Source organism: Anabrus simplex, chromosome 7, assembly GCF_040414725.1.
Source record: "Anabrus simplex isolate iqAnaSimp1 chromosome 7, ASM4041472v1, whole genome shotgun sequence".
Taxonomy (NCBI): domain Eukaryota; kingdom Metazoa; phylum Arthropoda; class Insecta; order Orthoptera; family Tettigoniidae; genus Anabrus; species Anabrus simplex.
This window is the reverse complement of record NC_090271.1, coordinates 115,705,951-115,733,664: the sequence shown is the minus strand read 5'-3', so window position 1 is coordinate 115,733,664 and position 27,714 is coordinate 115,705,951. Positions and strand designations below refer to the sequence as shown.

The 27,714-nt window shown below is 39.5% G+C and overlaps 1 protein-coding gene across 1 annotated transcript in view; it reads right to left on the bottom strand.

The window, feature by feature from the left end:
- Window positions 1–21,780, bottom strand: part of LOC136877729 (esterase FE4) — an 89,284-nt gene extending 67,504 nt beyond the window's left edge. Inside the window, exons 1-2 of the mRNA XM_067151939.2 lie at window positions 21,547–21,780; window positions 2,991–3,128 (exon numbers count right to left, since the gene is read on the bottom strand). Coding sequence (XP_067008040.2) covers window positions 2,991–3,128; window positions 21,547–21,780 — 372 coding nt within the window. The remainder of the gene's footprint in view (window positions 1–2,990; window positions 3,129–21,546) is intronic.
- Window positions 21,781–27,714: the final 5,934 nt, after the last annotated feature.

Sequence of the window (27,714 nt, the reverse complement as noted above, 5' to 3'; positions counted from 1 at the left end):
TGTCTGCGGTGAACCAAAATGCGGCCATCGTTTTCCAACAAGGAGAACCTGGATTCTTTCGAAAACACAATCTGCTGCCATTCCTGTCACCAGTTAAATCGTTCCGTACACCATTGCACTCTAGCATGCTTATGCACATTATCAAAGGTAGGACGGATTTTCACTCCTGATTGTGAGCTATGTGTTACACTGTTCCACTGTTGAGCTACGCCCTAGGAGGACGCAGATCTGTCCTGCAATGCTATTCGGATGAGCTGTCGATATTCTCGGGGGATGGTCTGGGTGGTGCGACCTGATCCATCACGTAGAGTTCTACGGCGTCCTGTGAACCTTTCTGTACACACCCGTTGCACTGGCGGAAAACTTTGTCCCACACGAGCAGCAATTTCCCGGATGGATGCACCAGGTTCTCACATGCCAATAATCAAAATCACTCATTTGACGATACGGTTCTCGCATGCGCCTCTGAGGCATCCTGCGCGTCTGCTCAAGTCACATTAATCCGTTACCTTCGGTGTATAGCGACAACAAGAGCAGTAGGCACATTTTACCAGTCGGTAGTTGTGCGCCGATATATATATTTGGACCTCGAACCTGAGAGCCAGCATTGTTTAATGCTAATCATTTCTTCAGAACATAGTAATGCAAATGTCCTGTGAATATGGACTTCCTATCTGTATTCTTTCAAGGTGTTCCGGTTTTTATAAACATGAGTGTATTATAACAGTGCAAGAAGTCAGATATTAAAGCTACAAGGTAGAAGGTGAATAGTCTCGTGAGTAAGATTGACGATTCTGAAAGATGAGCAAAAGTGGAAATTTCCAATGAAACCAATGTGTCCGATTCGAAAGAAGTTTTGCATTCCGGTACTTCACCCTCCGAACACACTTTAAACGAAGAATCATTGACTGAAAATATTAAACAGCTTGAACAACAGAATAATATTCTGGCGGAGGAAAGTAAGGATTTCCTCCTCACATAAGGAGTAGCAAGTACTGAGGTTCAAAACACGGGAAGCGTCTGTCAGATATTTGGAAACATATTTTCTTCTTATCCACAATAGGAATTAATTAAAGGAAAGTTTCCTAACTGGTCATCATATGATATGGTTCCGGTGGCAGTCGAGGGATCCTGGAGCGAGTCCTCGTTTTCCTCGATATCAGTTATGTCCTGCTGAGAGCCATAGGTGCCTGGCCACGCCGGATCGTGCAATGCGTCATCACCAACGATGTCCCACGACGCAGGTCACTACCGAAGTTCATATTCTGCATAGATGGACGCAGGCAAGGGAGGAGCTGTTGAGAGTATCATTCTCCGGGTCGAACAGTTTCCAATAGTCTTGAAGTGTTTCGGTGTGGGACCGTAGTAGACCGCCGGTGCTTGGGGAGTTGACTGTGACCGCTCTACCACCCCTGTTCCTGATCCCGCTCCTCCCCACTAAGGAGTGCTACGGGCCCAGTGATGCGGACGGCTCATGCCGTGTTATTATGAAGTCCCATCACCTGATTCGCCGATGCACTTACTGACGTCCCCTCCAGGAGCGAGCCTCCTCGTATACTCAAATGAGGCTCGCGTGTACTATACCTAGCACTTCCCTGGAGGAGGATCTGCCGAATTGGCTGTGGGGACGATGGGGTACACAAGATGGCAACCCCATCTCTGATGCTATCTTTATTACATTATGATATATAAAAAGTAAATAGTTATTGTGATGCAACATGGAACCAAGCCCGCATGGCAATACATATCGCACTACTGCGCTAGTATAAACAATAATTATGCTATCGTACTGATAAACGTCTAGGTCAGTGAGACTCCGGTGAACTGCCATTGCTGCTGTCCCCCTGTGGGTGGGGGCAGTAGAATAACACCCACGGTATCCTCTGCCTGTCGTAAGAGGCGACTAAAAGAGGCCCCAGGGGCTCTGAACTTTGGAGCGTGGGTTGGCGACCACGGGGCCCTTAGCTGAGTCCTGGCATTTCTTCCACTTACTTGTGTCAGGCTCCTCACTTTCATCTATCCTATCCGACCTCTCTTGGTCAACTCTTGTTCTTTTCCGACCCTGACGCTATTAGGTTTGCGAGGGCTAGGGAGTCTTTCATTTTCACGCCCTTCGTGGCCCTTGCCTTCCTTTGGCCGATATCTTCATTTTTCGAAGTGTCGGACCCCTTCCATTTTTCCCTCTGATTAGTGTTATATAGAGGATGGTTGCCTAGTTGTACTTCCTCTTAAAACAATAATCACCACCACCTGCCATTGCTGCTGCCGCCGTCTCCGCCGCATTAATAGAAGCTAGGCGCTCGAAGGCAGTAATGGAATATGGCGTGGTGTCTGCGAAGATCTCTGGTGGCCAGCTGACATTCTTCGAGGAGTGGCAAGGAAGTCTGGGGTGAGCAGTCGGCAGATCCAGAAAACCTCGCTTGAAAGGATATGTTTTGAGAAGAGCACTGGCCATTCCATGATCCAGACTAGCCATGAGAAGAAGCCTGAAACCTGTTGAAGTTGGTAAGGGTATAATCGCGCTAGCGTGTGCACAAGGGAGAAGGGTACGCGTCTGGGTGGCATGGTGCAGAGAAATCTGCTGAGCAGGAATGTCAGTTGTAACCCCAATGTATGTAAGGATACTTCCGGGTGCAGGACCGATTTGGAATAGTTCAGAGTGATACCGAAGATGGCTCACAAGTAAAGATCAATATCCAGCATTAATTGACACGTCAGTTGAGGGGAATGAATGAGCCAATCGTCCAGGTGGGGACGATACCGTGTGGCAACTCTTGTTGTGCTCGCAAGATGCGTTCATGCTGCCCATTTCTATTTTTCTTTTAGAATTATAATTAAATTTCTATGATTATCATTACGTGAATTAATGTAACATCAATCATAATATTGGATTGAAGTACTAAACAAAGTAATAGTTGATCCAGAGCATGCAGATTGAATCTAGTCCCTGTTGTTTGATACTGTAACTTATCATACTCCTGTTTACTCACCTCTGGCGTGAATACATTCAGGAAGAGGCAGTCTTCATCACTATCAGAGTCTCTTATAAAGCCGGCAGGCTGCTTGCACATGTACCCTTCCTTTAGTGCTTCCAGGGTTCCATTCCACGGCTCAGCAGGGACAGGGGCCTGTCAGGAACATAAAACAACAACAAACTAAATAAATTACTTTATCCTTGCAGTTATTTACACCTGCAAAGCACTTACTGTGCTTATCTACCAGTGTTGTTGTTTCATATTCTTATACATTGTTGTAATTCTTATTGTTTATTACATTAATAAAATTTAATAAGATTTGTACATTTATATTAGCATAATTATCATGGTCATTTAATCATGTTGTCTGTGTTTTTATCAATCTCTGAAAGTATAATTCAAAACAGACAAGTCTGTGATACATTTTTCATTAATGAGCTAATATTTAAATTTAATTTTTTTAAATTTTATCATGCATAGTTTCATATGTTATTTTAGCTGATATTTTATTCCCAAGTACATCGTTTCCGAGGTCAACTTGTTCAAAAATTTAGGAACTACAACTTGTAGTGTTCTGGATCCATATTTGTTGCAGTGCCTGATCATCTGAAAATAACTGCTATGCCTCAGTCTCGTACCATGTGTATATTCATTTACAATGCTATGTTGAATCTTCCAGGAATTTTCTTTAATACATATAAAACTGTATAACTCTCAAGAACCTTTCCGTTTATTACATCCCTGTTGACATTTTCTCACTTAAGCTAAGTACTGCCAGTTTTCGTTTCAAAAGAATGTCTTGATGATACAATTTCGTAATATTTGTGCCATGTTTATGTTGTAACAGAAGCCAATCCCCACACACTTACACCATATGATATAAGTGATTCAACACGTGAGTGATAACCTACTTTTAATCTTTCATGGGTAATATGTACTTAACCAATTGCATGTTCAGAAGCTTAGATTCAGTCTTTCACACAACTTACTAATCTGTTGCTTCCATGAAAAATATATATCTATTATTATACGACGATATTTCATGTTATCAAATTCCTCTATTACGTAGTCATAATTGCATGGTATGTGTTCACTATCACGAATACACTAAACTGAATGCCCTGTTATTCTAAAGTTTTCTCTCTGCATTTTTGGGTTACTAATGTACTTCAATTTTGTTTTTGAAGTGTTAATTATTAGCCCCTTGTCATGGTACCTTTGTTGAAATTTGTTGTGCACCATTTGTAAATGCTTCTCTGCCACTTTTGAGTTTTTATGTACTGATACAATTAGTTTATTATCTGCATTCATGAAATATTTACATTTTATAAAGTATTAGCTTATATCCTTGATAAGTATAATATACAACAATGGGTCCTAGGATACTTCCTTGTGGATCATCTCTTTTAATAGAAGTTATTTCTCTATATATATTATCAGTTTTTACCCTATACATTCGGTCAGTCAATTAAATTTCGGAAACGTTTTTTTCCTTTTTTGCTAGTTGCTTTACGTCGCACCGACACAGATAGGTCTTATCGCGACGATGGGGCAGGGAAGGGCTAGGAGTGGGAAGGAAGCGGCCGTGGCCTTAATTAGGGTACAGCCCCAGCATTTGCCTGATGTGAAAATGGGAAACCACGGAAAACCATTTTCAGGGCTGCCGACAGTGGGGTACGAACCTTGAAAACTTTTAGTGGTGTTCCTCTTACCCCACAAAGTAAATAGATAGTGTGATGCAACATGGCACCATGCCCGGATGAAAATACATATCGTGGTACTGCGCTATCAGTAGGCCTATATACATTTATTCTATAATATTGATAAACCCCAAAGTCAATGAGAGCCCGGTGGTCTGTCGTCGCAGAAATATAGTAATAATAATAATAATAATAATAATAATAATAATAATAATAATAATAATAATAATAATAATAATAATAATAAGGATGAAGACGGGCTGTGAATTCAGTCAGTAGATCGCTGGCTTTCTATGCCGAAGCTTTCAATTTCAATCCCGGCTCAGTTCGGGGGTAATTGTAGATGCTCAGTACGTCAGCCTCTTGTTCGTAGATTAACTGGCAAGTGAAATAACTACATTTATGGTTATGGTTATTTATGGTTTTCGGATACATTCTATATAACACTCCTTAAGCACACCAACTTATGCAACTTGGAAAGCAGTTGGTCTGGACTACAAACAGATCAGAAAATTAAAGTGGTGAACAGAAATTTAATCAAATCTTATTTATACTGAGGTTAACATTCATGATGTAAACATTTGTCAAAACCACGTTAAATTATTTAAGAAGACGTTATGTTATTTCTCTTTATAAATGACCAAACACTAGTTATAGTCTGATCGTGAAATATGAAAAATATAATTATTTTAAGATATTAAAAGTGCTATAAATTAATAGGAACGCTAAAAATGTTATGAGTAATGTAGTTTGTTATTAGAGACATGATAATAACAGACACCTTCCAAATATCAACAGCTGAAAGATACAGATGTTTTCGTGGTGCTCAGATTTAAACACATATTATTGTATTAATAAGAGAGAATTAAAAATGAATACTAAGGTAAAATTGGTATTATAATTAAAAACGGAAAGCGTTTTAAAATAAGCCGTCTAGAACATGTATTAAAAAAGAAATGATAGTAATAATAATAGCGTATGGCCTCCGGAGAGGCCTGGTGCAGGTCTCTTTCTCGTAGACGGCCCATGAGGCGACCTGCATGTCTGTCAACGTGAGGGCCCTACCTAGGATGATTCTATTGCTGAATACATTACACGCACCCATCCCCCGAATCATTAGAATTAACCAATTAAGGTTAAAATCCCCGACCCGGTCGTAAATAGAACCCGAAACCCACCGGACCAAGGACAAGCACGCTAACCATTTGGCTATGGAGCCGAACGAAATAACAGTAATCCGTGTTCTTGATCTGACAAATATGCGACTTGTAATCAATGAGCTGTCAAAGACGAGCATATAAAAAAGAACTGAATTGAAATAATAATGAAATTAAATGATATTTGTCCTAATGAATATATATTTGAGTTTCGGTACAATTGACATATTATCACTGAAATAATCAAGTATCATGTGTGACAAAGAAATGATAATGTCTAGTGACAACTGCCTGGATAAAAATATGATGTGCGAAATTAGCAGTGGAGGAGGCCGAAGGAAGGGTACCATAATTGACCACTGTGTTAGGTGACCAGATGGAGTAATTAATATAAGTGGACATTTCCTTGCTATATTTTCTTATTTTCATTCTTCTTGCATTAGATGTGACTAGAAGAGTACCTCTTTCGTAATGTTAGAATTGGTTTGTTTATTATTCGAACATGTTAGACGTAGGCTAAACTGCACTTCAAAGAGTCCACATATTTGGAGTTACCTATGTGTGTTTAGAGGTTATGAATCTAGGAAGTATCAGCATGGAATAATTATATTTGGAGTATATATCTTCTTATAAATAAAGTTGTTCGTGTCTGTTTGTCTGTTTGTTCCACCATCACGTCGAAACGGCTGGATAGATCTCAACCAAATTTCATATTTACAGTATACTCACCCCGGGGAAGGTTTCGATATGCATTTCATTTTAAAATCTTTGAAAAGACGGGGGTTTTATAGGAAAACCACAACGGCTTTATTTTCTCTTATACTATTACAGGCAAAATATCGAATTTTTCGTATAAGGACGAGACAAAGCTCAACTTAATCCTCTTGACGCAACAACAAAACTCGGTAAGCCCTACGGGCCCGAAAACCATGTTTTAAGGCCCTAGAACCAACCGTTACGGAGATATTGGCACCACACTACCCCTGCTCTAGGAATCGGATAAAGAAATGAACTGCCGTAACCATGGTGACGTCAGCTCCAGGATTCTAGAGCAGTGAGATTATGTATGTACGCTTGGGCATAGCTGCCAACCAAAATTGGTACAAATGAGACTTAATATCTGGAAAAAATATACTGTTGTGTAAGGCACTCATAGAACTCCTTTGGGCAGGGATGGAAAGAGGGTGAAGTACGGGTATAAAAATCTTACTATATATAGAAATGGAAGTGTGTGTAAATGACACATCTCCTCTTAAACCACTGGAGCAATTTCAACCAAACTTGGTACACGTATTACTTACTATCGGGAGACGAGCACTGTTGGGGGTAAGCCATCCCTAGCGCCCTTAAGGGAGAGGTTCGGGGGGGGTTAGTTACAATAATAATAGAGAATAGTGTCGAATTCATAGTTTTCGGGGTCGCTGAGTTGAAAAGTAATACTCTAGAATTTTTTAAAGTCCAGCCTCCTTTTATGTGGGGAGCAAAGTGGGGGGTGAGGTATAGAAATAATTAAAAACAGTTTCGAATCCATAGATTTCAGGGTCTCTGAGATGAATAGTATTACTCCGGACTTTTTGCAAGTCCAAGTGGGGAGCGAGGGGGTGAGATATAAAATTAATCGAAAAACTACATATAAAAATATTATCTTCTTCTTCTTACTATATATAAAAATTGATGTATGTGTGTGCGTGGGTGTGTGGGTGTGGGTGTGTAAATGACACATCTCCTCCTAAACCACTGGAGCAATTTCACCAAACTTGGTACACTTATCAATTAGTATCAGGAGACAAATCGCGTGAGGGTAAGACACCCCTAGCACCCTTATGGGCAGGGGGCGAGGGAGATGGTATAAAAATAATATAGTATATTATCGAATCCATATTTTTCGTGGTAGCTGAAATAATTAGCTAACATTCGCAGTAAGCCTCGAACTGAAAGAACATATTAAAAGGTTATACATTTATTGTAATTTCAACTTGTTGATGAAAGGGCATTTTATTCGAATGCCATTGATGATATGTAAACACTGTATCGTCATAAGAGGAATCTTACAATGTAACCAAAGTGGAGTGTATATTGAAGAAAGTATGTCGGTTGAGAATTGCATAAGATTATTTATTGAGTATATGATTTGTAATAGTCACTTATTTGATAATAATAAGACGTGTAAGAAAGGGATCATCAACAAAGCTAACAACTTGTTGTTACTAACTGTACAAGTTGCACACAAATACTGCAACAGAAGGTTCCTAAGCAGACATGGTTTTTGCGGCGTCAATGCTTAATTCTGCCAAGCCGCTATTTAACGGTTCGAGTCCCATTAGTCCAATACCGTTTTGCTTTCCACATTTTAGTCGGCATGGTACCGGGAAATAGTGGGTTCGAACCTCACTGTCGGCAGCCCTGTAGATGGTTTTCCGTGGTCTCCCATTTTCACACCAGGAAAATGCTGGAGATGTACCTTAATTACGGCCACGTACACTAGATTCCCACTCCTAGGCCTTTCCTGTCCCATCGTCGCCGTAAGACCTATCTGTATCGGTGCGACTTGAATCAAATAGCAAAAAAAATAAAATAAAAAGAAGTCAGCTAAGCGTGACATGATGGTAAGTATAATTGGCGGTCATACAAATTTTATTGAAAAATGGAAGTGTATGCATAGATATTTTTATGCAGAAGCAGGTTCCAAGAAGGACATTCCAGGAATTATTAATGAACAAGGGAAGTGTGTATGCTAGGATCTTCAAAAGGGAAAAGTATTCAGTCAGCAATATGCAAAGATTGTTGGTTACCAGGATAATGTCCAAATAGAGGAGGTGACTAATACAAACGAAGTACCGGTATTAAAATTTACCTGGACAACAATGGAATTTACAGTAAGGTACAAAAGTTGAAAACTAGTAAAGCAGCTGGAATTGATGAGGTTTCGGGGGATATACTAAAGAAAATGGGTTGGGATATAGTACCATATCTGAAGTACTTATTTGATTATTGTTTGCATGAAGGAGCTGTACTAAATGAATGGAGTGTTGTCATAGTTGCCCCTGTGTATAAAGGAACGGGTGATGCACATAAAGCTGAAAACTACAAGCCAGTCAGTTTGACACGCATCGCATGTAAGCTTTGGGAATGTATTCTTTCTGATTATATGAGACATGTTTGCGAAATTAATAACTGGTTAGATAGAAAGTAGTTTGTGTTTAAGAAATGTTATTCCACTGAAGCTCAACTTGTAGGATTCCAGCAAGATATATCAGATATTCTCAGGAGGTCAAATGGTCTGTATCGCTATCGACCTATCTAAGGCATTTGATAGGGTAGATCATGGGAGACTACTGGCAAAAATTAATGCAATTGGACTTGGCAAAAGAGTGACTGAATGGTTGGCTATGTTTCTAGAGAATAGAACTCAGAGAATTAGAGTAGCCGAAGCTTTATCTGTCCCTGTAATAATTACAAGCGGAATTCCTCAAGGCCGTGTTATTGGACCTTCATGTTTCCTTATGAAGTAAAACCTCGTTTATCCGGCCCTCGATTATCCGGACCTCCGGATTATCCGGATCAGGTTTTTTTAAAATTTAATGTTCACATTAGATAATAAATTTAACTATGCTAGCAAGAGCATAACTATTAGTATGCCAAATATTCGCTTTATAGTTGGGTTCAATGTACGGTTCCTGCATAAATTGTACAATTAATTATTGTACTGTAGTACGTAAGCCTACTGTTTAAATGCTACCTGTTGAGTTTAAGAAAGATTTAGTAATGTGTCACACGGTGCTGACGTGGTAGGCCTCACCAGTTATAAATAGCGCCGGGGGAGAGCGTTGACCGTGATCCCTACGAGTCACTACACCTCCCTCTATCTCTTCAGTTTTCCTACAATTTTCAAACGGCACGGGTTATTAAGTTATCGTGTGTGTTTCAACCGGATTGTTTTAGTTTCTTATCAAAGTGTTTTGGAGTCTAATTCAGTGCACTCTATTATACAAGTTTAAAATGGCATCAAAGAGAAAGGAGGATGTGGTTTCAATTGATACAAAGTTGGTTGTTATTAATTGAATTGATAAGGAGAAACATTGATGAAAATAGCCGGTGAACTGGAAGTTGGGACTTAAACAGTGTCCGACTTGAAGAAGCAGAGAAAAGATATTGAAGACTGTTGTTGTAAAATAATATGTAAAGACAGCTTGGAAGGCAGAGGAACGGCAAAAATAGCAAATAATGAAACATTGCATGACCTAAATTTCACTGTTATCCAGGGGTGGATACAGCGTTGGAGAAACAACACGGTATTCGTCAACTTACTGTGAATGGAGAGAACTTGTCTAGTGATGCTGCTGGAGCTAAAAAATTTAAAACGCACTTCGAACAATTTGTTTCATCTGAGGAATCGACACCCGATCAAATTTATAATGCTGACGAAACTGGGCGCATTTTTACCGGATGCGTCCGAGCAAAACGTTAGCAACAAAGCTTGAAGATTCGGCTAAGGGGTGTAAGAAAAGCAAGGAAAGCTTGCAGCAATACATCGGGGAATCATAAGCTTCCCCTTGTCGTTGTAAGTAAACCAAAGAATCCCCGAGCGCTAAATAATGTGAACCACTATTCAATGCCACTGGTTTAGCGATCACAAAAAGTGCGTGGATCAACGGATTTTGTGTTTAAGAACTGGTTTTTTGATAACTTTGTTCCTGAAGTTCGAAAATTCCTGAAAGAAAATAGTTTACCAGAAAAAGCAATTTTGCTGATCGACAAAGCTCCGTCTCATCCGGGAGAAGAAGAACCCATGAGTGGAGGAATTAAAGTGAAATTTCTTCCATCAACCGTAACTCCACAGCTGCAGCCTATGGACCAGGACGTCCTTGAAAACATCAAAAGACTTTACCGAAAAGAATATTGATTGGTGAAATAATTGAAGAGGAAGGGGAGGGGAGTGTGGTTGATTGGTTGAAATAAACCAACATCAAAGACGTTATTTAAGTGGTTGCTGACGCTTGGGATTGCATTACAAAAGACTCATTGAAAAAGTCATGGAGAAAGCTGTGGCCCGCTATTTGTGCTACAAATTAAATGGCAAGCGATGATTTGGTGCAGGTAACTGCAGACGACCTTCTGCAAATGTTAGGAACAATAAGTGGGTGCTCATATGTCAATGTGTGGCTGAAAGACAACAATGACGGCGGCTGCGGCGCTATGTAGGTAAGGGTTATACTGCCCGAAGGCAGGTCCGAACCTCCGCAGAGGTGTTCCTGAGCCGGAGTTTACGTGCGGTAGGGTGGCCAGTTCCTTTCCGCTCCTCCATTCCCTTACCCCCCACCAACAGTGCGTGGCAACCCATCCAACTCCTGACCACGCCCAATATTGCTTAACTTCGGAGATCTCACGGGATCCGGTGTAGAATGAAGAAATTGTAGCGGTATGCACATCTACAGTCGACAGTGAGAGAGAAGATGAAGTGGACGAGGAGCGACCGATCAAACCGCAACAGCGGACGACACATGTCGACATACATTATGACGTACTTGGAGCGTCAGCCCGACACCACTCCAGCTGAACTATTAGTGATAACGCGTTTGCTTGACCGTGCTTCGTTCAAACGCCACACGTGTTTAAAACAGAAGACTGTGGATCTATTCTTTGTTAAGAAAGGATGTGATTTTATGTACAGTAGGGTAATTAAGATTTTTATATTTTTAATGTCTTGTAAACAATACTATGTACAGTACATAATTTTATTACATAAACGGCAAGTCTGCTTATTTAAGGATTTAAGAATTTTGTTTAGCTTATTACTCGTATAACCCGGATTATCAGGATTTACGACTTTCCGGATTGCCTTTGGTCCCAGTTAGTCCCGATAAACGAGGTTTTACTGTACATATTGTGACCGTGAGGCCACAGCTGAGTGAACAGGTGTTGGTGTGGCTTGTGTGCGCTTGTCGGCGAGATGGGGTGTGCGCGACCTTGGACGAGAACAAGTTTTGTTTACGTGAAGGGGGCGACCGGCCGACTGGCTAACAGGATAAAAATAAAAAAATGAAGGTTGGCGAGAGAAGGAGAGATACCAGCACGTGTCACCTGTAATTGCGAGGAACGATATGAATGAAATACTTATAATATCTTTGGTGGCGTGACGTGCATAATTACGGAAGGCTCAAGGATTAAATTAAAATAAACTGGATAAAAAATAGCACATTTAGAGGATATAAATTAAAAACTAAAATTTTGAAATAATTTACACGACCTTGTGGCTAAAATGGTAATGAAGTTGTATATTCGTACAGTAGAAGAATTTAGTATCTAAATTGACTTTACTTCCGTGCATGTGCACCAGACACGATATTTAAGTCATGTGATATGAGTACTCACTCTCACACTCACTGGCGTGTTCCTGGACTATCATCTGCAGTCGCTCAGCGTGGAACGTCGTGAATACTGTCGTCAAGAATAGTGGCTTCACTCCTGTGCTCTACACCTCTGATAATTATATACAACTTAGAACAGTGCTGTGATCAGACGTCGAATGTGGAGATATTAATCCCTTAAGTACGTGTCATTTCCAAAATACAGTTACGTGTGTGTTTGGAGTTAATGCTAAAGCACTTTGTGTAAGTTTCAGCTTTCTTACGAGTGGACGCGGAAGACGTGGACGTGATCATTTCCAGAAGAGGACGGAACTTCGCATTATGGATTACCAGTGCTTCACCATGAAGTTCTAAACTATCGACCACCGTTGGCGGCGTCGGGATGCAGATTCTTTCATCCTAGCATGGCTGATTGAGAACCCAGACTTCCAGACATGAAGATTTCTCCTTAAGTCGATTACGTCTCATTTATATCTGTTCTATGTAGTTTTGTTCTATTCTTTCTTTCTTTCTTCTTAGCAAGCTATTTTGACATATTTTATGGTTGTCTATTTGCTCGAATATGTCGTAAAACTGACACATGCGATTACTTCATGACCATGTGGTCATGAATTTGATAGTGAGGGTTCTGATAGAGTTATCCATGTGTTATCGACACCATCTTTGCTTATTGAGTGAATTTCGTCACGAATATGAATTAATTTATGTCCGATGGATTTAATGGTAGGATATTTCGTCCATATTTTCAATATTTTCCTTGTAATGGAACTTCTACTTGTACCTCGTGTTTGAGAAAACGTGTCATCGGGATATTGAGTCTGAATTCTATGTACGAATTTAATGAGAATATGTGCATTGGGGCATGTGATAATTAATTGGAGTAATTGATCATCGAGACACATTTAAGTGGATATTATGTATTTGTAGGACGATGGTAGGTCCTGATATTTCACGGTTACACATATTTGAGATTAGGATGCGACAAGTTAGAGTCGTCATGGTAGTACACTGTACGTGTAGAGTATATGGAATAATTGTGCATGACATTGATCTTCGTGAAACTGAGCTTTTCACATGATAATGGATTATTCGAGATGAATGCAGTGTAGTCTAATATTAGTGTCTTCAGATGAAGAAAATGAAAGTCCATGTTAATCGATGTACTTCTTAATTCGTGGGAATATCCCAACTTTTCTCAAGTGATTCAATAATTTCAAGTAGAAGGTACAGGTGAATGTTCGAGAAGGCCTTAGGTCTGAAGAACAGGTCTTCGACGAAATATCTAAATAATATTTGATTCGTGACTATGCCAGCTCATTCGTCGATACAATTTTTCGCTCTCATGAGGTAACTCAATCTGGCTGGAACTTAATAAATCTGTTAACAGGAGAGTAATACGGTTGATCGACACTCGTCGACATGTACATAGTGTAGATATTTTCCTCTTAGTAATCACAATCTTCTTGATAATTTCCGTAGTTAGCTGTAGAAGTAGTAATTTGTAGTAGTTAGAGAATTAATTTCTATGTGTTCTGTTCTGAAAAAATGTGACACTTTGATATTATCGATTGATAGTGGACGGGATTTCCACATGGATGATATTCTCCCCATTTACTTACGTTTGCAAGCCCAGAAGGCGTTTTATTTTGTTTAATGATTGATCAGATGCTTAAAGTTCAGTATTAATTCTCACGAAAAGAGATGTGAGATGACGTGAACAGGTATATCCGACGTCTCGGATTAACTTAGAGAAAACCAAGGCAAATTCAACTTTTCATTTTATAATTACAAAATTGTTAAGATAACGACTGTAAATTTTATTTTGCTATAATTGTTAACTTTTTGAATCTTGGAAATTTCTTTATTATACTCGTTCTTACAATTACTGCATTTTTTCCAGATTGTCGATGAAGGCTTGGCCCAGACCTCATTTTTCTGAACGACAATATTTAATTCAACTTTAAATAAATAATTTAATAACTTTAAAGACGATAAAAAAAATTTAACTATGTAAACACTCTGTTAGAATATTAGGGAAACAACTGCCGTGTACCATCCCATTTGTTTGCACCTAGGTTTGTTACATCAAGAGCCATATTAAATTCCATAACGTAGCGATCATAGTCATAATCACAGATTTCAGGATGGCCAATATTTCATTCAATTAAATAAAAGTGTCATATTTGTTCTAAACTTGAACGTGCTTATTCGATGAACCCTATAAAAATCCTGCCACATTCATTTATTTTATAAGCCTACAGCCACCGAACTGAGCACCCCTGGGGTGTCTCGTGTTCGCAGACTGACTATGTCGGGTACAATATAAATGATACGAATAACGAAGTGGAATCAGAGATAAGACTTTTGACAGATGATGTTATTCTGTATAGAGTAATAAATAAGTTACAAGTTTGTGAGCAACTACAAAATGACCACGATAATGTTGTGAGATTGAAATTATGATGATAAACGGGATTAAAAGTCAGGTTGTGAGTTTCACAAATGGGAAAAGTCTTCTCAGTTTTAATTAGTGCGTTGCTGGGGTGAAAGGTCCTTTTGGTCCTTTTGGGGATCATTGTATGTACCAACGTGTTAATACAAGGAAAGATCTTCATTGGGGTAACCACATAAATATGATTGTAAATAAAGGGTACAGAACTCTGCGCATGGTTTTGAAGGTATTTAGGGGTTGTAGTAAGGATGTAAAGGAGGGGGCATATGAGTCCCTCGTAATACCCCAACTAGAGTATGGTTCCAGGGTATGGGACCCCCACCAGGATTACTTGATCCAGGAACTGGAAAAATCCAAAGAAAAGCAGCTCGATTTGTTCTGGCTGATTTCTGACCAAAGAGTAGAGTTACACAAATGTTGCAATGGGCTGGGAAGACTTGGGAGAAAGGAGAAGAGCTGCTCAGCTAAGTGGTATGTTCCCAGCTGTCAGTGGAGAGATGGTGCGAAATGACCTCAATAGACGAATAACTATGAGTGTTGTCTTTAAAAATAGGAAAGATCGCAATATAAAGATAAAGCTGGAATTCAAGAGGACAAATTGGGCCAAATATTCCTTTATAGGAAGGGGAGTTAGGGATTAGAATAACTTACCAAGGTACATGCTCAATAAGTTTCCAATTTCTTTGCAATCATTTAAGAAAGGGCTCTGCAAACAACAGATAGGGAATCTGCCACCTGGGCGACTACCCGAAATGCAGATTAGTAGTGATTGATTGATTGATTGATTGATTGATTGGTTGATTGATTGATTGATTGATTGATTGATTTATTGATTGATTGATTGATTGATTGATTGATTGATTGATTGATTGATTGATTGATTGATTGATTGATTGATTGATTGATTGATTGATTGATTGATTGATTGATTGATTGATTGATTGATTGATTGATTGATTGATTGATTGATTGATTGATTGATTGATTATGGTTGCCTTGTTGTACTTCCTCTTAAAACAATAATCAACACCACCAACACTGCGAGGAACACCATAGATCAGTGATATCGTATCAATAGGGAAGGAGTAACATGGTTTTATATTGCCTATGATTAGTACCACTATACGAGGAAGACCACCGGTCTACGTTTCCTGTAATTAGTACCGCCATGTAAGAAATCCCGTGGGTCTTGGCGTAGCCTATGTTTTGTGCCACTATGTGAGGAATACCACGGGTCTCCGTTACCTGTGAGTAGTACCATTACCTCAGTAATACTATGGGTCTACATTACCTTTGTTAGTACCACTATGTGAGGAACACCATCAGTCTACGTTATCTGTGATTAATACCGCTATAAGATGAACATTGTGGGTGTACTTTGCCAGTGAGTATTACCATTATCAGTGACGATGACCTAGATTTTGGACCCGTTTTTACAGCAAGCATAATCGATATATGATTTTGCTTTAGAAACAATCCCTCGTTCCGTTTTTGCGGTCCGGATCTACTGATTGTTTTAAGTTCATAATAATTTTTTATCATCGTGTTATCGTATTCTAGTTAGTGGACGGATTTTGGAATTTTGATAATCATAACATTACGCTTCATCGCTCACCAATAGGGGCCGATGCCCTAGATGTTAGGCCCCTTTAAGAAACAAATATCATTACTCCTCTCCTCGGAAGTGAAGATCATTACGCAAGTGTGAGGATTACTGTTATGTGTTGTGATGATGATGGTGACAACTCAAGTAGGAAGAGGTTGAAACTTCGTGTCAAAGCATAGCCTTCTCCTGTCAAATAACACCAACTGGTCCAATCAATGCGCCCTCAACTATGGAGAGGTTTGAAATTGAGCGCAGGATTTACGTGCGCCATCTGACGATTAGCAATCGTAAGTTTCCACGTTTCCTACCCTAACGGCCAACCGCTAAACCGATAACAACGATGGTAACGTGGCAGATGTTTACTGGACCAGAGAACTGGATCGTGGAACGTTTTAAAGTTGTACCAGACTAGAGCACTAAGAAAGCGTTTGGATCAGCTTGACAAGTCTCGATTTGATATCACTACTATCCAAGAAGTGAGATGTACAAGTAACGGAGTTATAGAAAAGAAGGATCAAAGAGCATTCCACAGCTGTTATAGGAAGGAACATTTATTTTGAACTGTTTTTATTGTGAATAAGGAAACAAAACTCCTACATTTTTCAGTGTAAATCAAACAGACAACGGGTTGAGAGTTCTAGGAAATATTTTCAAGTATATTCTCATTATCTAAATAGCGAGTTCCCAAGAGGCGATCGAAAATTAATTTTCGGATATATAAATGTCAGGTTAGGCCACAAAGTCTTGTATTTGCCAATGATTAACACAGGTAGCCTAAAATTACCAGAAACTGCTCTCAGATATTCTAAATTAATCAGCCAGGCACTGACACTCTGTGATGGTGAGAGTATTGGTGAGACCTAGAGGAACTTCAAGTGTGTATTTCATACAGCTACAGATGATGCCTTAGGAAGAGCATATGGGTAAAAGTGCAATAGTGTTAAATATATTTTGCTTTACGCCCCACTAACTCATTTTTACTGTTTTTGTAGACGCCGAGCTGCCGGAATTAAGCCCCGTGGGAGTTCTTTTACGTACTGGCAAATCTACCGACACAATTCTGACGTATTTGAGCACCTTCATATACCACCGGACAGAGCCTGGATCGAACGTGCCAAATTGGTGTCAGAAGGCCAGCGCCTCTACCGTCTGAGCAACTCAGTCCGGTTAAGAATTCAACGGCTGGTTTGATGAAGAGCGTAAACATGTGACTGAGTTTTAAAAAGTGAAGCATACAAGAGGATGCAGCAGAAACATACAAAAAATTAGTGGAATAATACAGAGTTGCTGGAAATGAAAGGAAGAGAACAGAAGAGAAAGAGAGAGTAGGAGAGAAGAAGAACCGAGGAGTTAGAGCATCTAAACAGCTCCAATGAAACAAAGCCCTTCTCTCAGAAGTTAATAAGAGTCGGAAGGATTCGTAACCAAGAAAAAATCTGTGAAGAGGTAATGAATGTACAGTTTGGGGCAATTATGGATGAAGCGTTGCTTGACGGGTGGGCTCTGCATTTTAATGAACTATTTAATGAATTATATGTCATAATCAAGGGAAGATCATCTTCGCAGAAAATACAGACAGCTTTGAAACTGAATTGCAAGTGTTAATGCCAACCATTGATGAAGTACATCCTGCATTTGCAAACATGTAAAATAACAAAGCTCCAGGAGTGGTGCTCATCCAGTCAGATAGAATATCAAAACATGCAGGATGAGAGTATACTTAACTCCTTCAAAACCTAATGACAAGAATATGGATTGCTGAAGAATGAAGAAGTACCTGAAGAATGTAACTTGAGCATTATATGTCCAAAGCACAAAAATAAAAAGGTGATATCATGGTATGTTGCAATCACAGGGGAATTCGGTTAGAGATCATTGCCTGAAAAATATTTACTACAGTTTTATTTAACAGGTGTTGAAAATGTCATTGGAGACTACCAATGTGGATTCCGACAAGTTGATCAACTGTCTGTCAAGTGCTTACGACACACAAAATACTTGGGAAATACATCGAGTATGGTAAAGGTACACATCATTTGTTCCTTGATTTCAGATCATTATTGATAGAGGTGGTCTGGGTATGGAAATCTGACTTCATTTATAAAAGCTACCGCAGAAAATACTCGGTTTGAAATAAACAACTACAAATTAGTTAGGAAAGGATATTCACTGACCTGCCTTCTGTTCAGCATTGCCTAAGAGCAGGTTGTTCGAGATTCTGGAATTAACATGACAGACACTATCTTCTGTAATCCAGTCCAGATTATAGCGTATGAGTATGATAGTGATATCATAGCAAGAATAACAAGAGGTAGAAATAGGCATTTACTAAACTGCAGACGGCAAGAAAAATGAATCTCCATATCAATTAATATAAGGCCAATATATGTCTGTAAATAAAAAAAATGACGCACAACCATCTTCGTGCATTTAAATTTGTTTATACAAATGTGAATTTTGCGTAGTTTCACCTACTTGAGATCAGAGGTCATATTATAAAAGTATGTTAGTGATGAAATCCACAAAAACAAATTATTCTGCACAAATAGAGGATTTTATAGCCTTAGCAAGACTTACGAAGTCTCGATTACCGGAAGAGAAAACAAAAATAATGATCTACAAGTTCTACAAGATTTGTACTAACATATGGTTCTGAAACGTATTATCTAACAGAACTCTGGTGAAAGACAGCTTCGAATCTTCTAGAGAACAATTCTGAGATGCACTTCTGGGTCAGTAGAAGACGGTGGAGTATGGAGAAGACTATAAAACTGCATGCCTAACAGACTATTTAAAATATCCAACATGGTTAAAGTCATCGAAATCACGAGTGAGATGGACATATATTTCGTGTCAATGACAATGGAGTTATGAAGGAGTTACTTAATACGTTGCCAGAAGTATCCCAAAAGTTGCAGGAACGAAGCAGAGGCGGGAGGAACTTATGCGTCAAGACATCAGGATCCTGATCATTATGAACCGGAGGATCGTGGATCTGAACAGCTGTAACTTCTGAGAATGACCAATGGCTTCAATGAACTGTCGAGCCAATGGTGGTGATACCTGAAATAGAAATCACATACCCAATTCTAGGTAATCGAAATCCTTAGGACAATGCTACCAATGAAATAAATGTATTTTACTTCACAAATTAAAGACAATCACAGATATTTGTCATACAGTTGGGTAAACATCGACGTTTCTTTAGCAATATGTCAAAATGGAGCAACGTTGTCCTAGTCAAGGTGACAAATATGAGTGGAGACTGGTGAAAGACTGTTCCGTTTGGTTTCCGTAACAACTACGATTAGCTGACTTTGAAATAAAGTATTTACAGCTATTAGGAGTTTGATACTCGCTAAATTAAGTTACGTGGCTGGTTACGTAGGGTCATGGGCGACTGACTACATAGTCCGAGCATGCGCGAACCAAGTCACCCCTTATCATTCCGTACATTTCTGTGTGTGCAGTTAAGTAACTCGTATTATTCCGTGCATTTATACCTTGTAATGTTGAATTTTGGGTACGTTTAAGATGGCTCACTTTATTTCTATTGAAATTCCCCTTCCCAGTGATATCATAATTGTCTCAAAATATCTGGTGCGTAATTTTCTAAATATTGTACACCATTTATCTTTTAACACAGCTGTATCGTTATGTTGGGTGTAACTTTCTCTATTTAATGATGCAACATCATGGATCAAATTCATATTTAAAACTCCGTAAGAAGCAAACAAAAAAACTTGTCACTTTATCGATAACTGTATAACTTTGTCTCTAAGAGTCGTAAGGAAACGGTCGATGATGCTACTGATGATGATGTTGCTATTGTTGATATTTCTTGTATAAAGGGGCATAACAACTAGGTCATACGCCCAAGTAAACTGCTGGGATATCATTAACTTTTTTCAGAAGGATCTTTATAATGGCACCACATATTAGGCGTCGAAATTCCCATTCTGAAGATAAAATCATTGAATGTTCAACTAAATTTAAAGCAATTTTCAAATTTCAAATGCTGGACTAATCCCTCGTCATATTATTCTTTGCGGATTCTGACCATTTTTATTTTACTTGAATGTCATAATCATTCATTTCTGAGTGTCGTGATCCCACTGGTTTCCTCTTTGCTGCTCACATCTGCGCTGTAGTGTCGCCATCCCGGATGACCTTCGGTTTTCTTCAGGACACATTGGAAATATAAACCAACGATATATTTCGAATGTTCCGTCCATCTGTTGCAGTCTTTCTCCGTGGTCTACTGCTCTCAACCTTCCCTTCTATTACTACATGAACTAGGTTCTCCCTAGTTCCTTTCACTATGTGTCCAGAGAACTGAAGTGTTCTTTCATTGATACGACAAGAAAGACATTTTAAAACCTTCAGTTTGTGAAGAGTGGATGCATTTGTTCTTCTCGCGGTCCGAGACACACGTATGCCAAATTTTTAAATGTTCTACTTTTAGTCGACTTACCCCTTAAACATCTGCGTTTATCTTTTGGATTGGGAGTTACAAATCACCAAATCTTTTACCTCCAAATCATCACTTCCTTTAAAGGCACCCTCGCCACTTGTACTGTCTGAGGCCCGTTGAAAGTCATACTTTTCCAGCCATTGGAATCAAATCTTAAATTCCAGACCTATTACCCCTAATGATTTCTTTATACAAGTTTAGGATATGTGCAGTATGATTTTATACAAGTGTTTGCGAAAAAAGGAATTCATCATTTATGAGCGAGTTTTGTAACAACTATAAGACTACATTAATTTATTCAGGTAATGTACCCATCTGGTGGACAACATCCTTAATATGTCAAGTATTTATGGTCTGACACATTGCTTAGTCGGTTCGAGTCCCTTTGGCGGAACAACGTTTTCAAGATCAGAATGCCAACCAGCAGAATACGAGAAATGGTGGTCTACAATTTTTAATCACTAGATTGAGTGCCAAAAGCCGAGGTTCAGATCCAAATCTCTCCACAGTGTTCATATCAAGTAAGGGCGTATGACGTTGATGGTTATTCCTCCGTCCGATGGAGACTTTAAGCCTTGAGCATACCCGTCTACGTTATTCGACAGGAGTAGGCTAAATGCTGAAACCAGTTTTCACCCTCTCCCTACCTCATCACCATCATTGTCATCATAATCATCTTCATCATCAGTACATTCCTTATATTTTGAGTGAAGGAAACGCATAATCCTCAATAATTTTTAAACGCCCCAACTTCCCTGAACTTTTAAATTGGTTGACACACTGAATAAACAGAAGTTCTCTGGCAGTTTCTTACCTTAAAGCGGAGATTTCCAACTGGGGGCTTACCGTAAGGTATGCCGAGGAAGCTATAATAAGGAGAAAGATTATCCGGAGTCACCTTCCTCCCTTTCAGAGCACCCTGCGGCAGTGTTATAACCGGATATTCGTCATCAGAGAAGACTTCCGCCAGCTGACTGGTAGCCAGGACGAATAAAGTCCAAAGTAGCGCTGCTGTGGCCTTCATTGCTATGCTACGCAATCTACGCATCGCTTACACTTATATACAGCTGACTACTCACTTCTGATATAAACTGGTAAAACTGTGATAAGATTTACTTCTCAAGAGCTGAAACTCAAGTATTTTTCAAGATTTTATTTCTTCGATGGGCACTTCAGTACTCGAGCATAAAAGTATTACTTTAAATCACATGCTCTACGACCTTGATCTACTGGCCTATCGATGGCTATCTATCTGAAGGAGGTACGTGTGTACGCCTAGATAGAAGGGGAAAGACACACCACTATTAACATCACCGTACTTGAGAGGTTTGTTTACTATTGTGTGAGGTCGAAAATGCATTGGCGACAATTACATTCGAAATGGACAGTGCGCCGAGTTCCTCTCCAGTCGCGTCTGAGCAGACCATATAACTGACCTGGCACGCTCCTCTCGCGCAAGGTACTAATTCTAAAACACAACGTATTAGCGAATTCTGTGGGACATAATGGTGATCGATTCTTGCCGTCGATTTTGAAGTAAAGAAAGTAATAATAATGTTATTTGCTTTACTTCCCACTAACTACTTTTTAAGGTCTTCGGAGATGCCGAGGTGCAGGAATTTAGTCCCGCAGGAGTTCTTTTACGTGCCAGTAAATATACCGACACGGGGCTGTCGTATTTGAGCACCTTCAAATACCACCGGACTGAGCCAGGATCGAACCTGCCAAGTTGGGGTTCGAAGGCCAGCGCCTTAACCGTCCGAGCCACTCAGCCCGGCAGTAGTAAAGAAAGTAAATCCTGACATATTATGTTTTAGGACCCATGCATCGTACATTTCGAGATTAATAACTGAGGTGTCCCGATGCTATTAGATTGGCTATTATCTACTTTCATTCCCCTGCCAAAACAATCAGCTTCAAAAAATCGCAACGGATATCGTCTTATAAGCTTAATGAGCCATTTGTTGAAACCTTTCCTGAGAATTATACATGCTCGAATAAGAAGAAAATGTGAATACCAGGCATAAAAGGTTCTGATATCTGGTCAACAAGGAGACAAAACAGGCAAAGAAAAAATACATAATGGGAAAGTGAAAGGAAATAGAGGAAAGGATGGAGAAAGAAGGTAGAGAAACAGCTTTGAAACGATAAAGACGCAATTCAAGACAGACATTGGCTGTAGGGACAGCATGTTAAACGAATGTGATAATCGTCTGAGAGCTAAGAATTGGGAGATTGTAGCGATACATACAGAAATTATGTGATGTTCCGGCCGAGATAGGCGATCTTAAAAATTAAGATAGCATAACACATTATCAAGTCGGATCCTCCTTAACGAAGGAAGAGCCTTACGGCTGTGATAGGAATGAAGGTTAATAAAGCACAATGACAAGATGAAGTGAGTGGAGGAGTGATACCCTGTACAGGAATTTGACGATGAAATACGCGGCTTTATTTTTAAACTGATCACGGAAATATGTGAAACCGGAGAAATTCCAGAAGATTTCCAAAATTGCCCCATAATCCCAATATCAAAGAAACTTGGACCTCTAAAATGTGAAGAACAACCCACTTTGATTCAAAAATATTGCTAAGAAAAATATATAACCGAATAGACAGTAAAAGTGAACCAAATTTAGTTGAAGACCAGTTTGGATTTAGACGGAATAGAAGTACAACGGAAACTATCTTGACGTTACGACATGTTATAGATAAAATGCTCGACATGAGAAAGTCATAGCGGATTTGTGGATTTAGATAAAGCCTTCGATAATGAGGATTGCGGCTAATGTTGGTCTAGATTTCGGAGACAGACGAATGATGGGCGAACTGTATAAAAATTAACAGGGCATCACAAACATAAATGGTGAAGTACAAGGGACTTACGGGAAGGAGTATGATAGGGATATAATTTGTCATCTGCCGAGTTGAATGGCTCTGACGTTTGAGGCACTGGCCTTCTTACCCTAACTTGGCAGGTTCGATCCTAGCTCAGTGCGGTAGTATTTGAAGGTGCTCAAATACGTCAGTCTGGCATGTAAAATAACTCCTGATGGACTAAATTCCGGCACCTAGGCATCCCCGAAAGATTTAAAAAGTAGAAGTAGTAAAGCCAATAACATTAATTAATTATTGGATTTCGCGGATGTTCCGCCAGAAGTTGAGCAGGAGGGGGTGCTATTGACATTACGTCAATTCTTGGCGAGGTGGGTAAACGAGCCACATTTGAAGCATCCTTGTGACGACCCTGCTCCATTATTTGTCCCACTGGATTTTACCAATGGGCACTTGTTACGGAGATGTTCCGTAGACCGCCAAGCATAGCATTTGCGGGTGGTAAAAGTTAGGCGAGGAGGAGACCGAAGACTATTACAAGATGGAGGGGGCGCCTTAGCGACTCGTAAGGTGTCGGCATACCTAACTCCTTCGACTGAGACCGCCATAGCCTCTAATTCTGCAAAGTTTTGAGGACGCGACGCGAAACACAGATACAACCTAAAGTGCGGGGAAATGCCCTTAACAATCGTCTGCACAATTTAATCTTCCGGGAAATGAAGAGCGAATACCCTAGTGTAAAACTTAATATCTTGGATGAAGTCTGCAAGATTTTCGTCCAGTCACTGTACTCTGAAATAGTACCTTTGCATTAAGGATGACATGACTCGAGCCGGAATGATGCTAGCCAGCAGATGGGTGTAGAAGTCTTCTATGGACGATCCCTCAGCTATTGCTTTAACTATTTTGTCCGAGAGGACGCCTATGGAGTAAGGGTAAATAATTTGAAGAATTTGGGACTGAGTGAGAGAAAACTCTAGAGCGTGATCTTGAAATTCAACTAATAACCTTCTACCATCTTGGAAGAATCTTCCTCAATCGCAGTGTTTATCACAGGGGCTTGGTCAGTTTTGGGAGCAGCTGCCCCAGACAACAATTGATTGACTCTATTTGACATTTTTGATAGATGGTCAACTAAATTACTCGCCTCCTTAGCATGGTCTTCTTTTAATTTGAGAGACAATAGGTCCCTAACCCTGTGATAAGAAATGGAACAGTCTCGCCTGCACTCTTTTAAGTTGGTTAGCAGAAGGATCACTCACTTCAGAAAACTTACTACAGATGCTAGCTCGGTGGTGTTGACAGTGATAGGGGATAGAGCCTCATCAATTTCCTTTCTCCAAAAATTGGGATACAAATTGGAAATTCTAAGTAATCTTTAAGTTTGGCAGTATCTGCCGCAACCGTGCCTCCAGACTGAATATTTATAATGAGCAATTCATAAATTAATTCCTCCTTGCGCAAGTACCCGTGATGGAGGACTTCGCGAGGGCCGGACATGGTAATAAAAAAGTACAACTTTAGAAAAAGAAATTCCAGGGACCGAGAAAAATTCGTAGATGTCTGATCGGTTTCGATTCTAGAAGACAAAAGGGCATAATTTATACCCATTCAACCACGCTCTGCTACCAGTTGTTCCGGGGTTACCCGTGGAGCAGAAAGAGGTTAAAGAAGGTGATGAGGTGAATGGGTCTATCTACAATACCACAATTAATTTAAAACTTTAACTGAAAGTTATATTTCTTCAAAACACAACAACTCAACAACTTTTCATATAACATGTCAGGTACAAAAGCAAGCTTGAAACAACACAAGGAAGATTCAAGGTAGTGAATTTTACAGATTATCGGCTTCAAGCCCCTGGTTTTACCATTCCCGAGATACCGGATCCAGTTTACAAAACTGTAATTAAAAACAAGGAATTATTTAGTTAAGGGCAGAAATCCCCTCATTCAAGAGCACTTGCTCCTAAAACACAATATCTAGCCTTCCAGAGGCACTCGTTACTCTTACAAAAACTTAGAAAAGAGCAAACAGGCTCTCAGTCTCTTACTGCCCGCTCAAGGCAATATTACATCAAAATTTACCATCTCTGGTCTCTCAAACCACCAATTACAAATTGAACTTATTTTTACAGGGGTTTTTAATACCCATTCTACTGGGCCTTTATGGAAAAGGAACAGGTTAGATAACTGGCCCAAACACAAAATGAATGGAGGCGCACACTGCGCTCCAGATAATGAAACATAAAAACCTATAGGGCTCTCGGCCCATGAAGCAGGGCTATTCCCAAACTACTGAGGTGGCTCGCATGGAAATTACTTTAACAACTTACAGGAGAACACAGTTACAAAACGTAGTCACCTCAAATCAAGATGTAGGGGAGCTTGAGAGGGTAACTCACCCTCTATCTCCGATTTACAGTTAATGATTTATGAAGTTTTTACATTAGCCAAAAGATAAGTTACCTTTTGGAAAAGTACTGTTACATAATTAAAGATTCGGACCTTCCCCTCGAATAAAGCTGCGAAGGTGGCAAGAAAGAATGAAGTTATGTGGCCATTACCTTATAGATGTTCAGCTGACCGAAGAAAGTGGCAGCCCCGCCTCCTGCCTTAACACACACACAGAAAGACGATGATCAGTTGACAAGGAAACATGAAAAGCCGCAGTTTATATACCCTGAGGGAGGGTTCGATATCATTGAAGACTACTCAGGACACACCCTCTTAAATTTTATTGGCAGATTCAAAGTGAACAAGAAATGCGGGATTGGTTGAAAATTAATTACAAAAATTCGTGATTGGGTAGATTCGAAACTGGCAAAACTGGCGGGAAGAAAAGGAAGTATTGCCAACCCAGAAGTAAATGAACATAGATCAGTTATGGTGAACCTAGGAATATGAAACTTCTTTAAGTTATAAGTTCTTACATCTTGAACCAGAGTGCATGATCATAGTTTTTAGTAGCGTCATCTGTAGAAAAATGTCCGACTTTCTTGATGTATAGCAAACAAAACCAGGATAAATTCACTCATTTTAGGCAACTTCACAACAAAACAGTTACTTAATATTACAGTGGTGACATCTTATGATTAATGTTCCAAGTTCGTGAAGTCACCTTTTGACCGATAGAGGAGCTCATTAAAATGTGCGTTGTTGAGGTGTACCTCCCGGTACAATTATTATTATTATTAATATTATTATTATTATTATTATTATTATTATTATTATTATTATTATTATTATTATTATTATTATTATTATTCCAAAGCATAAAATGTCTCTTCCAGACTTAGAGTCTGTTATTTATAGATTACTCAATCGAATAGAGTTACAGTAACACCAATTATCAGATAGTATCCAAACTCAAAAAATACATCGCAACATCAAAAAAGTTGTTGGTAATGTCGGCTCCCTCAAAGCTTTCCTGAGATCATATTCCTTCTTCAGTAAATCTCAAAATCCTCTGTTACCATATATACCAGCCGTTGTCTAGAAAGATGAGAATTTTGCACGAGTAGTTATAAAAACAGAAAAATGGCGCAGGCTCTAGTGGTGATACATTGCCTCTTATAGGACGAAATCTAGAGAGTTACGCTAGTACTCCTCAGGTAATACGGCCACTGTACATCACTGTTATGGAAATAACTCCAGGGAACTGTTGCAACGGCTAACGGTACTGTAATACATTGTTCTTAAGGGCCTAACTCTGGAGAGAGAGCCCAGGGGCTCACAACGTTTAACTTTGACCTATTGGTTTTATCGACCTAACTTTAGGGACTGTGGCAAGGGCTACTGTTCAAGACGGCTGTTATATGGAACACTCTGGAGAGCTACCTCAGGGACTCACAACTTAGGATCTATTAGTATTATCGGCCTAACATTAGTGAAATGATGCAAGGGCTATTGGACAAGATAGCTGCTATATACTATTATTATGGAGCTAACTCTAGAGATCTACCTCAGGGGCCCACAATTTGTAACTTACGACCTATTGATCATATCGGAATAACCCTTGGGAACTGATGCGAAGGCTACTACGCAGGAAGGCTGCTATACCTTATCTCAGGCTAACATCGGAGAGCTACCCTTGGTGCTCACAACTTCTAACTTCGAGATCGACTCCTCGGCTAACATCGCAGACA